Below are 15,155 nucleotides of genomic sequence, written 5' to 3'. Positions count from 1 at the left end.
GTGATATTGATGTTTATTTATGATTTATTAGAGTATTTATAGCATTTCCATGTGTTTCCATGTTTATCTTAATTCTTCATCCGTATTCACACATATCCAAGACATATCCCAACACATCTCTTAAATTTACCTTTCCGATACACAGCATTTCTAATACTTTGAACCTTGATTTATACAAATATTTACATAAATAGATGCATATTTATATAACATTTACACCTATAAATATGAAATAGTGCCAGATTTGGATTGGCCAAACCTCAAACCCTAATCAGAATCAAAATCCCTCCGAATTGAAATAAGAATTATTTATTTCGCCTACTTGGCTCAAACAGGAATTGAAATAAATTGGAGTGGGATTTCATTCCTAAGAGAGGAGGGAATAACCATTGCAACACAAATGGGAATGGAATTCCAATTCTACCCAAGCACACGGTATCAGAATGACACCCATTTTGATTCCAATTCCAGAACCCTGTTCTTATGAACAAAACAACGGGCCCTATGTTTAATGAAAATCTTTTTAAAATAATGAACAATTTCTCTGGTAGCAAAAAATAAAAATAAATTAAAAAAGATTTCCCCAAATTAGTATCAATTGACGAATTGAAGCAAAAACAAAGAAATGCGATCAAATCCGAACTCGTGATTTTTTTGGTGCTCCACGATGTTGCATTAAATGTATCAAATGGCTCAATAGCCTACAAGGAGAGGAGGAAAAAAAAAAAAATCACGGATTAATACAGGCACCTCCTTTCCCCACTTAACAATTAAAAATTTAAAATTATAACCTAAAGGCACAGAATAGCTATGCTCCCTCACCCTCGCCCAATCCCCTTGTTTGGGGCTGGCCGGCTGGGGGGTAGAATACAACTCCACATTTGGAACCTCAAAAGCTGGGCAGCCGGTGACACCATGGAATATTCTGACACTGTTAGACCAATAGTTTTCTGCCACGTACCTTTTCCAGTTAGGCTACACCATAATTTAAAAGAGTTTGATCAGTTGTTCTTCGGCATTAAGAACATCCGTTGCCAGAAACCATCTTTTAAGCACTGCAATCTTTCATGGAGCAGCCCAGAACGGTCTTGGAGCTGTTGAACGCTCATGATTACTTTTGGGCGATTCTACACTGCTTCCTTCTGTGTCATCGTCCTCTCCATATTCCATCAATTTGGACAAAGTATCTGAAAGTAACAAAATTACATCATATATTTATAAACTTGCAGATTACGAATCGACTTATAACTGTTCCAAGTGGGCAATTTATTGCAGAAAAAAAAATGAAAAGAAAAGTTCCTCGGTACCAGGGACAGGATCAGCTATTGATTTTGTTAGTGTGGTAGTATGTCCATTTGATTTTGTCGGAGGTGTCGATGACGTGAACTTAGGTGGTGGTGGTGGCAGCATGCTCCGTGGAGGCGGTGGTGGCATGTCCCTTGGAGGTGGCGGTGGCATCCCATTGGTTGCTGGCTCCACCAACTTCTTTGGAGGAGGCATGGTTGAAATATTTCTCACGCCCGAATCTTCTAAAGGTTCACCTGGCTTAAGAAATTCTGATCCCTGTAGTGAGTTCTGAGAAAAACAAATTCAAATACCCTCAACAACCGTTAGTTATGGACTAAAATACTGACATACCATGACAGTCCAAAGTCTCAAGTCAATGAATGAGAAAGACTTCCGTCTAAGAAAAGGCCAAGAAGAAAAAGAGGTGCTACCAAGGGAATGAATCAGGATACCCCAACAACTGGTACCGTTAACACTCAGTTTCTATTGATGATGCTGAATGGACAGAATGGGAAAAAAATACAAAACTCTACTGTTAGGTACCACAGCTAAGGTGCAACTTGTGGAATTGGCATTCAAAAGAAATGGCCGACTTTTTCCCTCAAAATATGGTAAAAGCAGAATATTTAGATGCATGTGTGGCTGTGTGAGTGTGTTTTTTGCATGCACTCGTGCATCTGTATCTGGATTACTAAACTAATCTCCCACACTATGAACAAAATACTCAAAGCAAAAAACATGAAATCTTGGATAAGCCTCTGGTCAAGCTTCAAGCCTTCAACCAGCAAGCACCCCTTGTCATGTTGCATTGATATTTGAAACCCTGTGAAACTACAAACCAGTAGTCCAAAAGACAGGTGCACTATCAGCCTGTCAGCTTCATAGAAGGTCAGAGAAAATACCTGGAATATTAAGTAAAACCAGTCAGCATAACCAACTATCACATCCAGAGAAGGACAAAACAATTAAGCCAAGCAACCACTCAGCTACTATTCATTATTTTAGCAATCTTAGGTATTTATTCATTTTCAAATAAAATATTCAAATGCAATTTTTATGACAATGATCATATCCAAACAAGGCTGGCACTTTTCTTGGTAGTAAATAAAATAGAAAATATATTAGGCCCCAAGAGGGGTACAATAAGAGGTGATAAGTTTTCATCCAAAGAAATAGAAAAAAGCTCCTACCCTCCAATAAAATTGAAATGACAACTTCAAAGCCCCCACTCAGACAAACAGCCACAGGAAAGTTTGACAATTAGGCCACACCCGACGCCCATCACCCAAACAAGACCGACACTTCACTAAAGGCTAGCCGGGAATCATATGCACAGAGAAGGGTAGTACAAGTGTTCAACAAAGCTAACAAGATACATTTACAGGCACTAGTAAAAGGCTTGACAATTCCTTAAGAGAGATTCAAAATCCCAGTTTCTAGACTGTCCAAATGTTTATATCCTATAGACATAGCATGCAAATTGCGACTTTGATGCAATGTTGTTGGAGAACTAAGATTCCTTGAAAGCACTCTATAGTCTATAATATGTAACTTAATAACAAAAGAAAAAAGAAAAAAATATACGGAGCTTAACCAAAGGAAAGTTTGAGTCATTAGATAATTCATATCTATTCTGGTTTCTTTGTAATAAGTTTTACTGCAACTGCTATAAAAGATTCAAACATATATATAGCAGTTGCAGTAAATTTAATCCATCTTGTAAGTTCCAAAAAAGTTAAATGCTCATCAACATTGAAATGCCACTCAAATGGCCCTTTTCACCTTCTTCTCCCCACCCCCTTTTTTGAAACTTATAAGATGGATTAAAGACATTCACACAAAAGAGATAATTTCAAAACTCATCAATAGATAGAGGGGGAAGGGAATTGCATGTCTACCTGGTATGGTTTTGCAAGCCCCTTTGAAGCAACAGGTAGCTCCTGAAACTTCCGCTTCTGTGCAGGCTTTTTCTCCTTATCGGCAGTGGAACTTGAACTTGTATTCGATGAAGCATTTCCTGTTGACACTGCAGAAGCAACTGTAGATGCAACAGGAGATGGTGTCTGTCTAAGGGCTAAGGCTACTTGTTGCAAAGGTGTGGCTTGGGGATATATCCCACCATATCCACTATAGCTAGTTCCACCAGTTACTGAAGGCTGGGGATAGGAAACCATGTTTGGTTGGGTTTGTCCATAATTAAAGAACCCCCCAGACTGTGAAACATTCACCTGAGGGTAGGCATTAGGAACTGCAGGGACTGTAGCTGAGGAAACCGGTATTGAAGGGGTAGAAAATCCAGTTGATGACATCAAACCAGCAACTGGAGCTGTGCTTACTCTATGCTCATTACCAGAGCTCTGAACTCCAGCCAACAACTGCTGTGGTGGTGGAACAGCATTATAAACCTTTGGTGAAGAGGCTCTGCACCACAGGAGATAACCACAAGTTGTATCAATGAAAAATAAAAAAACTGTCTTTGCATGATGAGATATAACCATGCTTTGGAAAAAGAGAAGAAACAAGTGGCAATGGTATTATAAAATCTAAAGCAACAACTGCAAGTATAGGTATTAATTTTGGAGTTGCACATGCTTAAAAAAAAATCTGCTTTGGCAGCGTAATGGAACAATAAGAATCTGCTACAATGGACAATCTCATGGATTTTGAACAAGGTATAGGAATGTAAAGACTAGTCTCCATATAACTATTATTAAGAATATTGGCACTTATACTTCTTTTACAGTAGATCAGAAATAACCACAACAGCCATGGCCATGCACCCAATAGCTGGTCCCTCAGATGAGTTTGTAAAGTCAGACAGGTCTCAATATAAGTTATAGCTGATTACCTGGATACACCAAACTCTGCACTGATTGTATCCATAAGATTTTCAGCCAAGCGTTTCGCTTCTTCGAGACTCTTAGGGTTGTTACTTGACAAGAATAAATGCAATGGTTGCTGTAACTCTGCAGCAAAGGTAAAGCAATGAACGATAAGTTAAATAGATATAATTAATAAAGTTTCATATCAGGTATTCATCAAAAAGAGTTTCATATCAGGTAAAATTGTATGTAAAATACCTTCACCATTTGAGCTTCCAAAATTTCCTGAACCCCGTCCCTTCAGTAAGACAGTTGCTCCTGTTTCATTCATAATGTGATTTATATACTGGTCCTGCATGTACAAATCCCAACCACCAGCAGCACAAAAACATTCTCTCCCAATTGAATGGAGATGTCAGAGAAAGCTTCAAACATTAGAACCTCTTATCTTCACCATATGCAATGGAAATTTTCAATTCATAAAAACAACAACCCAAAATGAAAAGATGAGCCATCAGAAGAGAACTGGAGTGCCAAATAGATGGACATGGGAAAAGCCAAACAAGCAAACCAGGCTAATACAAAGTAAAGGAGATAGAATGGCATGTCCTAGAGAGATGATCTTGCATATGTTATCATCTCTTTATTAATTCTCTGAGAAAGACCGGTGCCTTGTAGATGTAGTCATTAACTGATTGAATATCAATCCATAAAGATAAACAGACAAATAGAGAGAGAGAAAGAGGAGGGTGGGGGAGGCAAAACTTACGTTTGGTCCACGGATACGGGCAGCAATGTTTGTTACTGGATCAGGGTCAAAGCCCAAAAACACGCATGCACTAAGCACTTGAGTAACCTGAGTCAATCATGAAGTCAGAAATGTCAGTATGTTTATCATCTCAATGCAGTAGCTTGTAGAGTTTCTGTGTGAAATACCTGTCCTCCGTTGTTCAGAACAGAATGAAAAGTAGAAGTTGGCTGTGAATTTGGGCCCTGCTTCAGCATTTCTTCAACCATGGCAGCTGCACGATCAACTGCTTTAATTCGTTCTGCTGTCTCTTTTAACTGCAAAGCGATCCATAGAGTTTTATGAGAACCAAAATCCCATTAATATTTTTCCGTGATGATCTATCAAAAAAAAAAAAAAAAAGAACCTTGGCCCAGATGGATACACCCCCTGCCACCCCACAGGCCAAAATGCCCCAGAATGTGTATTGTTCCTAGAGAAAATGAACCAATGAGGCACCCTTACAATGATTTTTCAATGATGTCCTTTACTACAGAGGAAATTATCCTGAATATACTGAAAATAAGGGTAAAAAGAGCGTATCTGCAGTAATTTGTCCTTTTTATATGGAGAAAAAAATAACAACTCCATATAAGCCCAAACATATCATCATGAAGCACCTGACAGATTGCAAACACATCTAGAACATTCCACTAGACAGTTGTGATGACTGGCAGTTCTCTAGAAGAACTGATAACTAACCAAAATTTTAAGGAATTAGGCAACTGGTCAAGATAAAGATGCGCTCATCCAGACTGACCACCCCACAGGGTAACCTCTGAATATGTCACTTCTTTGGCATACAGGCAATTCCAGCTTACATGCCATGGTGAGTAATCTGAACCATCAAACAAACTATCATTTTTAGCCTCTCCCTTCTTGGATAATATTATTGTACTCTCTTTTTGTTTCTCATTTTCCATCTCTTTAACCTGAAGAAAGCCATTCTCTTGTACTCTGTAGACTTTTTTATCAATCAAGTTATTTCAGTTCAGAAAAGAAAAAAAAAAAACTAACTGATAAATAGTGTACTACCATGCACACCCAATATGATTTCCCAAGTAAATACAAACCCTTCTATGAATAACAAAAATCCTTCAGACTTAAGGACCAATCCATGTGATGAGACTACTAGCAGCCACACAAAGATGTTCTTTTTCTTTTCTTTTTTTTGAGAAATGATAACTATTTCATTCTGTTAAGATGTGCCGAATAGGGGTAGTTTAGTCTTCTTCTGTTTATTAAGTAACTTGCTTATGTGGCAGTGTTATTAGAGTTACTCTGCCCCACACTTAAGTAAGGGCATTTCTGTCTTTGTAAACATCATTAGAATCTAATATAGATTAAGGGGGTCGACTGGATGGGTTAACCATCAGATTTTCAACTAACCCTTCTTCTTCTTCTTCTCTTCTTCTTCTTCTTCTCTTCTTCTTCTTCTTCCTGTTCGGACTACTGTAGCAGCAGTCGAAACATGGTATCAAAGCCATGCTCCTGACCTACGTCAATTGGTATAGCACCTCAGCATTGTTCGTGACTCTTCACCTTCGTTTCTGGTCAGTCGATGGAGAGAACTGGTTCGCCCTAGGTCATGAACATTACAGCTTGTCTCTCTGTTGCGCATAACCTTCTTCAACAAGGAAAGTGACTTCAGCAGTGAATGGTTGATTAATATTCTCAAAGGAACGGTTCTCTCTTCTTCTAGTGTTACTTATATTTCTGGGTAGAAACCCTACAAGAAGCTGTTAGTATTGAGTAGAACCTAGAGAACTAGGTTCATTGTTGCCCTAGGAAGGGTTGTGTGTGCAGTAGCCGAATGGTGTAGGGCTGCTATAAGTTGTTGAATGGTGTTAGGGCTGCTGTAAGTGGCCGAGTGGTGTAAGGTAGAATGCAGTGACCTTGCCAAACTCCTTGTGGTTGTGTAATGCCCTCTTAAGTGTGTTAAACAAGTCTGAACTGGGTGCAGCAGATTTGGCTGTGTTGTGGTGCTTGAGTGGTTGTAAGAGGGCCTCTACTTGTGATTAGTGAATGGTAAACTGATGCTTATGTGGGACATAAGTGTGTGAAGTCAGCAGTAGTGTGAATAAGAACAAGTGTGTGCTTCCACTGTGGTGTTTTGAGGCTGCAATAGGTGCTGAAATATCAAACTGTGAACAACATCAATCAGCTTGTAGCTGAGAAGTAAAGTTAGAGACAACTGTGAAAGAGTACAATGGCAGCAATAGGAGATGGCTACAATGATCAGAAACCTAGTGTAGTAATTTCCTCCGACTACCTAAGAGTACAAATGACCTCAATTAAGCTAAATGGGGAGAACTATGTTCCATGGGCTAAATCAGTGGAAGTTTTTCTCAAGGCAAAGAAGAAAGTAAAGCATGTAAGAGATGAGAAGCCACCGGTTGACTCTCCAGGGTTTGATGATTAGGAACAAGAAGATGCTCAAATCATGATTTGGCTGTGGAATAGTATGGAACCCAAAATCAGTGCCAACTTCATGTTCCTTGATACAGCTAAGGATATATGGGAGCATGCTAAGAAGCTATATTCTGGACAAGATAACACAACAAGAGTATATCAGCTGTATCAGGAGTACTTTGATTTACAACAAGGAAACAAAACACTAGAAGAATACTATGTCTGCATGAAGAATATAAGGAATGAACTCAATGTTTATCATCCCCTTACTCCAGATATTCAAGTTCAGCAACAGCAAAGGGAGCAGCTAGATGTTACAAGATTTTTAGTGGGGCTGAAGTCGGAATATGAACCAGTTAGAGCTCAAATATTGGGGGGCTCTACTCTTCCTACACTTGAGGAAGTATTCTCAAGACTTCGTAGAATTTCTTTGGGCCAGACAGAAAACCCCACACAGTATGATAGATCAGCACTTGTGACAGCTAGAGGTGGTGGACATAGTACAAGAGGGGGAAGTCATTCCAGAGGGGGCCGTGGCAATTCCATGATTGGTCGGGGTTGCCGTGACAGAGGAAAAAATAACTCTACAAGGAAGTGTACTCATTGTGGTAGGGATGGACACACAGGTGAATTTCTATTATGACCTACATGGCCCTACCTCTAAATGGGCTAATCATGCTGTAGCAGGCGAGGTTGCTATTAGTGACAGTAAACTGGCAGACCGAACACCTCCCACATCTACATCTACTTCTGGGAGGGATATGGTGAGTGTTTCGTGTGATGAGTATGAACGGTTCCTTCAAACTACTTCACAGCATACCACTGCCACATATGCCCAATCAGGTATTGCTTGCATGTCATCTAAAACTCCTTCCTGGATTATTGACTCTGGAGCCTCAGATCATATGACCGGGACTCCAGGTGTGTTCTCTTCTCTTTTTGAAACCTCCACATCACAAACGGTTACACTTGCCAATGGGTCCTCATCTCCCATCTGTGGTGTTGGTAATGTTGATTTGGCTTCTGTCCCCTTATCATCTGTTTTATATGTACCTAAGTTTCCATTCAATCTTATGTCTGTTAGTAAAATAACCAAAGCTCTTAACTATTCTGTTACCTTCTTTCCTTCCACTTGTGTTTTTCAGGATCTCAAGACGGGGAAGAAGATTGGTGGGGGGCATGAAGCTGGTGGATTGTATTACCTTGACGGCGGTGGATCTTCAATTGCACTTCAGACTTCCCTTACTCCTCTACAGTGGCATTGCCGACTGGGACATCCATCTCTCAAGGTTCTCAAGATGTTGGTTCCATCATTGAGTCAGTTGTCAGTTTTACAATGTGAGTCATGTCAGTTTAGTAAACACCGTCATGTGTCCTTCAGTCCAAGAGTTGAGAGTCGTATGTTGAGTCATTTTTCTTTGGTTCATTCAGATGTTTGGGGTCCAATCAAAATAGAGTCTTATAATGGGTACAAGTATTTTCTCTCCTTTATTGATGATTGTTCAAGAATGACATGGATTTGCTTAATGAAAGAAAGAAGTGAATTATTTTCCATTTTTCAAAAATTCCATGCTGAAATACGCACACAATTCGGTGTTCCAATCAAAGTTCTCCGTTCAGATAATGGTCGTGAATACTTTCTTACTGCATTTCAACAGTATTTAGAACAACATGGCATTATTCATCAGACCTCGTGTGCTTTCACCCTTCAACAAAATGGTGGCTGAACGGAAGAATCGTTATCTTCTTGAAATTGCTCGGTCTATGCTTCACCACATGAATGTTCCTAAACGGTTTTGAAGTGATGTTGTACTCACTTCATGTTTTCTCATTAATCGGATGCCCTCTTTTATTCTCCATGGTCAGTCCCCCTTCTCCATCTTGTTTCCCACTTTATCTCCGTTTCCATTAACTCATCGTGTCTTTGGTTGTGTGTGCTTTGTTCATAATCCGAGTCCTAGAATAGACAAGCTAGATGCACGCTCAATTAAATGTGTCTTCCTTAGCTACTCTCGGACTCAAAAAGGGTACAAGTGGTATAATCCCATTGCCCGAAAGTGCTATGTCTGCCCTGATGTCACATTTTTTGAGTTTGTCCCCTTTCTTCTCCAATCATGAAGCACCCTTGTCCTCACCCTTACCTCCTCTTCCTCTTCCTGTCAGTGATTCCGTTCCAGAGGCTGTTGTTGGAGTAGAATCATCTCCTCATCCAGCACAGGTCACCACTGAACGACCACCGATCCGACAAGTGTATACACGTCAAACGACACCGGCCCCTCCTCCTGCTTCTACCTCATCTGCGGATCCTCTCATGGCTCCTATTGCTGAACCTTCAGATCTTGACCTACCCATTGCCTTACGGAAAGGTAAACGTAGTTCTACACTCCATCTCATTTCCAATTTTGTTTCATTATCTCGTCTTTCTACCTCACATCACCAGTTTGTTTCACTTTTGTCTTCTATTTCCATACCTAACAATGTTCAAGAAGCTCTTAGTTCACCTGGATGGCGGCGGGCAATGGAGGAGGAACTTTCTGCTCTTCAACATACTCAAACGTGGGAACTTACTACTCTCCCACCTGGTAAGCATGCTGTGGGTTGTAAATGGGTGTATACTGTGAAATACTTGCCAGATGGTAGTGTGGAGCGTCTGAAGGCCAGACTTGTTGCTAAAGGTTACTCACTGTTGTATGGTGTGGACTACATGGAGACATTCTCTCCGGTGGCTAAAATTGGTTCCGTTAGTGTCCTAATTTCCTTGGCAGTTATGTATGATTGGCCTCTCCTTCAACTTGACATAAAGAATGCCTTCCTCCATGGTGATCTAGTGGAGGAGGTATATATGGAGCAACCACCTGGATTTGTTGCTTAGGGGGAGGGTGGTAAGGTGTGCAAGCTGAAGAAAGCAATTTATGGGTTGAAGCAATCTCCACGTGCTTGGTTTAGGAAGTTCAACGAAGTGGTGAAGAGTTTTGGAATGAAGCAATGCCAGGTTGATCACTCAGTGTTCAACTATGACTCAGAAGCTGGGAAGATTTTATTAGTGGTCTATGTGGATGATTGTCATCGCTGGTAGTGATAAATTGGGGATTGGCAAACTAAAGGTATTTCTGCAAAATCATTTTCAAACAAAGGACCTTGGAACATTAAAGTATTTCTTGGGAATAGAGGTTGCCAGGTCAAAACAAGGTGTGAATCTGTGCCAAAGGAAATATGTCCTTGATCTATTGGAAGAAACAGGACTGTCAGGGGCAAAACCGGCTGAAACCCCTATGGAACCAAATGTTAAGTTGAGCAGTGATACAGGAAAAGTATTTGAAGATCCTGGAAGGTATAGACGACTAGTGGGAAAGCTGAACTATCTGACTATCACGAGACCCGACATCTCCTTTGCAGTCAGTGCGGTGAGCCAATTCATGCAGAACCCTCGTATACCTCGCTTGGATGCAGTCCTTAGAATTGTGAGGTATCTGAAAGGAGATCCAAGCCATGGGCTATTGTATAAACCAGGAGGAAAACTTGAAGTAGTTGGGTATACAGATGCAGACTGGGCAGGCTCAGTGAGTGACAGAAGATCTACTACAGGCTATTGCACATTTCTGGGAGGAAATCTTGTGACATGGAAGAGTAAAAAGCAGACGGTTGTAGCCAGAAGCAGTGCTGAAGCCGAATATAGGGCTATGGCTCACACTACCTGTGAATTAGTGTGGCTGAGGAATCTCCTACAAGAAATTGGGTTTCACATGGATAAACCTATGAAATTGTACTGTGACAACCAAGATGCACTCCATATCTCATCCAATCCTGCCTTTCATGAGAGAACAAAGCACATAGAGGTTGATTGCCACTTTGTGAGAGAGAAGGTTCTTGCCGGAGAGATAAATACAGAACATGTGGGCTCCAATGACCAGTGGGCAGATTTGTTTACAAAAGCTCTAAGCTCAGGGAAAGTGAACTATCTATGTAACAAGCTGGGATTATATGACATATATTCTCCAGCTTGAGGGGGAGTGTTAAGATGTCGAATAGGGGTAGTTTAGTCTTCTTCTGTTTATTAAGTAACTTGCTTATGTGGCAATGTTATTAGAGTTACTCTGCCCCACACTTAAGTAAGGGCATTTCTGTCTTTGTAAACATCATTAGAATCTAATATAGATTAAGGGGATCGACTGGATGGGTTAACCATCAGATTTTCGACTGACCCTTCTTCTTCTCTTCTTCTTCTTCTTCCTCCTGTTCGGACTACTGTAGTAGTAGTCGAAACACATTCAAACAAAGATGAGCCAAACAAGGACCTTGTCAAGTAAAGCCAAGCATATGTCGCATTCAATCATAGAAGGAACCCATATACATAGATGCAGCTCGACTCAACGGATTAAATCCTTTCTCTTGCAAGGATCACTATAAGACTTTTCTTTGGGTTCCTCCTCCCATTTGCCCCTTCAATCCAGCAATTAGAGTTTTATACCAATAACGACTTTGAATTCCCCATCTTAACCGGGGGGGGGGGGGCATTGAGGTTATTTACAAAATTCCAAAAAATATTCCTTCCATTGACAAATCCCCCAATCTCAACCAAAGTTCATCTACAGGCCACCTAGGCTGCTGCATATAAGATCCATGAAACAACTATGAAGCTACTCCATTGGTAACTACAGTGTTGGATAGACACTCCCTTAAGGGATTAATTCTTTTGTTTTATTTAAAAAGATAACATCTGTAGCAGTCTCATATGATAAATAAATGAATGATCCATTTTTATTTAAAAAACACTGTCAAGTTGTTTCTGAGCTGGTTTGCACCAGGTTGCAGTTATTATTTACTGGACTTATTCTGGGAAGGGTTAGAGGTGATCAATATTTATAATTTTGATCTATTCTTCATTTCTCAATAAGCATCAACCAGGGATCGGGGGGCACTGACCATGCAGAACCAGATTACGAGTGTGATCATGCATTATTTTCCATTATTGGAAATATCAGCCCATGTTTCCCTACCTGGAAACGTCTCCATTTCTGCTGAATTGTTGAATCATATTGTATTAAAATGACTCCAGTGATGCTTTGTAGAAGCATTTGCCCATTTCCCAAGGGACTCAAAAGTACACCAAAACCAATATTCAGAACCCCATCTTCTCATAGATATCAATTTGACAATGTACTATTTTTTCACAAAAATAATGATGCCTATGACATTTATCAGTTTGATAACAAGTACAAGGAAAATTTCAATGCTACAAGTTGATGTATTTTAAGAGAACCTATCAAAAATTGTAGTAAATAATTCAAGGTCCTTTGGGAAATTACATGCCAAACCATTTAACTATTAATTCATTATTAGAAATCACCACTTACATGAGCTCCAGCAGAAATGTGAAGATATAGTGGTTTTTCACCATCAGGCAATGCATTAGGAGGACGATACTTGCCCCTGTAAAGACAATTTTACATCATATTAGCATGCATATTCCTAATATACCAAAAGATGGCCACAACCCCTGATATTTAAGAATATGCTCACCTTGTTATGACCACGGCACCGGTGCACCTCTGGATCTGCAGAGTCAATACAATTATGTTTCAGTTATTTATTCCATGAAAAGAAGTATGAAGTTCCAACCTAAAAGATCAGTAGTTTAATTATGAAAACTGAATCTAAAAGAATTCACCTCTTCTTGTGTCTGGCGTTTTGTAAGCTTGTAACGAACAGAAGATTCAGCATCATTTATGACAATTTCACGGGCTATTAGTTCATCTTGTATCTTTGGCTGAAAGAGCAGAATTTACAATTATTAAACATGAACAGAGAAACAAATGGACAAAGATGCTTACAACGACATTTAACCTCTCATATAAAATCATCAAAAAGGAAACTGCCAAAGTACTTCTAAAAGCATATTCTTGTCGATGGAAATGAATGGAGATAATCACCCATTTACATTTTTTATTTTAATAAATGCAATTGGAGTAATAAAGGGAAAAGCAAAATGGACATCATGAGGACAATAGGGACATAAAAAAATAAAAAATAAAATAAAAAACCTATTTAACAGGTAACTCACTTGATTTATCTTCTGGGCGATTGCAGAAGCACTCTGCTGGATGGAGGGCGCCTGAAACACCTGAGGGATAGCTGCGCAAGTAGCAGGAAGTTGATTTGACAACATGGCACTGGAAAGTGGTACTACACCTGGAAGTGTAATTCCAGCAAGAGCTCCCATGTTTCCCAATGGAAGGACTCCGGGCACAGCTAGTCCAGCTGATACCAAGGATTCTGCAGGTTGGTCCCACTTTCTCTTTTTCCTGCTGACATTTACTAAAAGCTTAGCCTCCAAGTGCAAATATCTAGCACAAAACAATCTTAGCATTGCAAATCAAACACAGTAATACGAATTGTAAATTATTGGAGAAAAACTGCCTCTCATTTCCATTCTGTTCAACTTAACAAAGCCTTGCCCCAACTAGCATGGTTTTTGTATATTTAAAGCACTTCCGATGATTCAGTTCCACAAATTCAGCAGTAGATTTTTCTGTGTTTGTCATTTTAAGGACCTTATTCACTTGTAAGTTATAAAAAACCCTTGCTTGACCAAGTCAAGAAACAGGTAAGAAACATGCATACTCACCCTGTCATTGATATAAAGGTTTCGTAAAGAAAGCAGAAAAAACGATCCACAAAATTGTCCTCCTTCGGAAGTTTATAAAAGATTAGCAGCTTACCCCAAATGATCGGTCAGGGAAAAACAGCATTTATCACAACCAAAAGGTACAAGGATTCAAAGACAAATCGTGTCGTAAAATTAAAAACAAAGCACCAGCAAAATATAAATATTTTATAAAACAATAAACTGGTTGCTTAGAGAAAAGGTAGGAACAGTAAAAAGAAAATTGACTCCTCATTCGATACAGTAGCTCTATTATCATACAATAGAAAAGTTACAACTAAAATAAACATCAATCTAGCTTGTTATCCCGAAACCAAGCTCTTCTATTGCTCCGAGATAAATAAACAACAATAACAGAAGGAGGAGGAGGACGACAACGAGGGCGAGGAGGTTAGAAATCCTATCCTTTTCACTTAACCCATTATCCAGATTTCTTTATGCAAGTAGCAAACAAACACGGATGATTTAAGATCGAGATTATGAAAAAAAAACTAGCTCAATCTAAAAAAGAATAGCAACTCTACATATATCAGTAAAACCCTAGATCTAACGAATTCCAACAAACCAAAGCCAAAAATCGTACCTGTAACAAATTAGCTTCAGAATCCTAATTAGAGAAATTAGGGTTTAAGAGAGATATACCTTTGTCTTGTCGCTGAAGTCGTGTTCTCCTCTGAAGCTTTGGGGCAACTATCCTCTGTCATGGTCCTGGGATTTGTGTTGGGAAGACGAAGAACACAAAAACCGAAGTACCCCCTTCACGTCGTATCGCTCTAACTGTAAAATAGTTCGTTTTTCAGAGCGGGATGAAGGATAATTTAGGAATGAAATAAGCGTGAGACACCTTATAAGCAACAAAGAGGATTGATCCTATCCGTCCATTTTGTCCCACCTTTGACGTGAAAGAAGTGACGATCCATCAATTGGACGGCCCCGATGGTTAAGAAGGTTCGGTCGATTGGATGAGTTGTGACTTGTGAAACAGGGTATAGGGGGTTCTTTCAGCTTTACCAATCTTACCGTCTATAACCGGGCCCACATGTACATTGGGACTGGATTTGATCTGATCCACCTACCTCTGAGATCTACCGGTTGCTGTTGCTGTTAGGCGTGCTCACGGTTCGGTTAATCGAACCTGGGCCTATTTTTTAAACCGAACCGGTATTATCGGTTTATGGAAAAT

General features: G+C 39.7%; 1 protein-coding gene across 2 annotated transcripts; it reads right to left on the bottom strand.

Moving 5' to 3' along the window:
- Positions 1 to 626: 626 nt before the first annotated feature.
- RIK (RS2-interacting KH protein) lies at positions 627 to 14,797 on the bottom strand. Of its 2 annotated transcripts, none has more exons than XR_016085488.1 (12): positions 14,615 to 14,797; positions 13,370 to 13,610; positions 12,977 to 13,075; positions 12,829 to 12,863; positions 12,663 to 12,738; positions 5,046 to 5,174; positions 4,879 to 4,965; positions 4,368 to 4,461; positions 4,136 to 4,253; positions 3,186 to 3,708; positions 1,308 to 2,189; positions 627 to 1,187 (listed from the first exon to the last, which is right to left on the bottom strand). XR_016085488.1 is itself a non-coding variant. In XM_010259754.2 (12 exons), the coding sequence occupies exons 1-12, from the start codon at positions 14,674 to 14,676 to the stop codon at positions 1,066 to 1,068; spliced, it is 1,854 nt and encodes a 617-aa protein (XP_010258056.1). In that variant the 5' UTR covers positions 14,677 to 14,796; the 3' UTR covers positions 627 to 1,065. The 2 variants fall into 2 exon arrangements, 1 of the variants encoding a protein (XP_010258056.1); XM_010259754.2 differs by having other exon boundaries at positions 1,308 to 1,575; positions 14,615 to 14,796.
- Between the last annotated feature and the right edge of the window lie 358 nt (positions 14,798 to 15,155).

Source organism: Nelumbo nucifera, chromosome 4 (genome assembly GCF_055504915.1).
Source record: "Nelumbo nucifera cultivar China Antique chromosome 4, China Antique-T2T, whole genome shotgun sequence".
Classification (NCBI taxonomy): domain Eukaryota; kingdom Viridiplantae; phylum Streptophyta; class Magnoliopsida; order Proteales; family Nelumbonaceae; genus Nelumbo; species Nelumbo nucifera.
The sequence above is the reverse complement of the archived record's forward strand: the minus strand, read 5'-3'. Positions and strand labels throughout refer to the sequence as shown.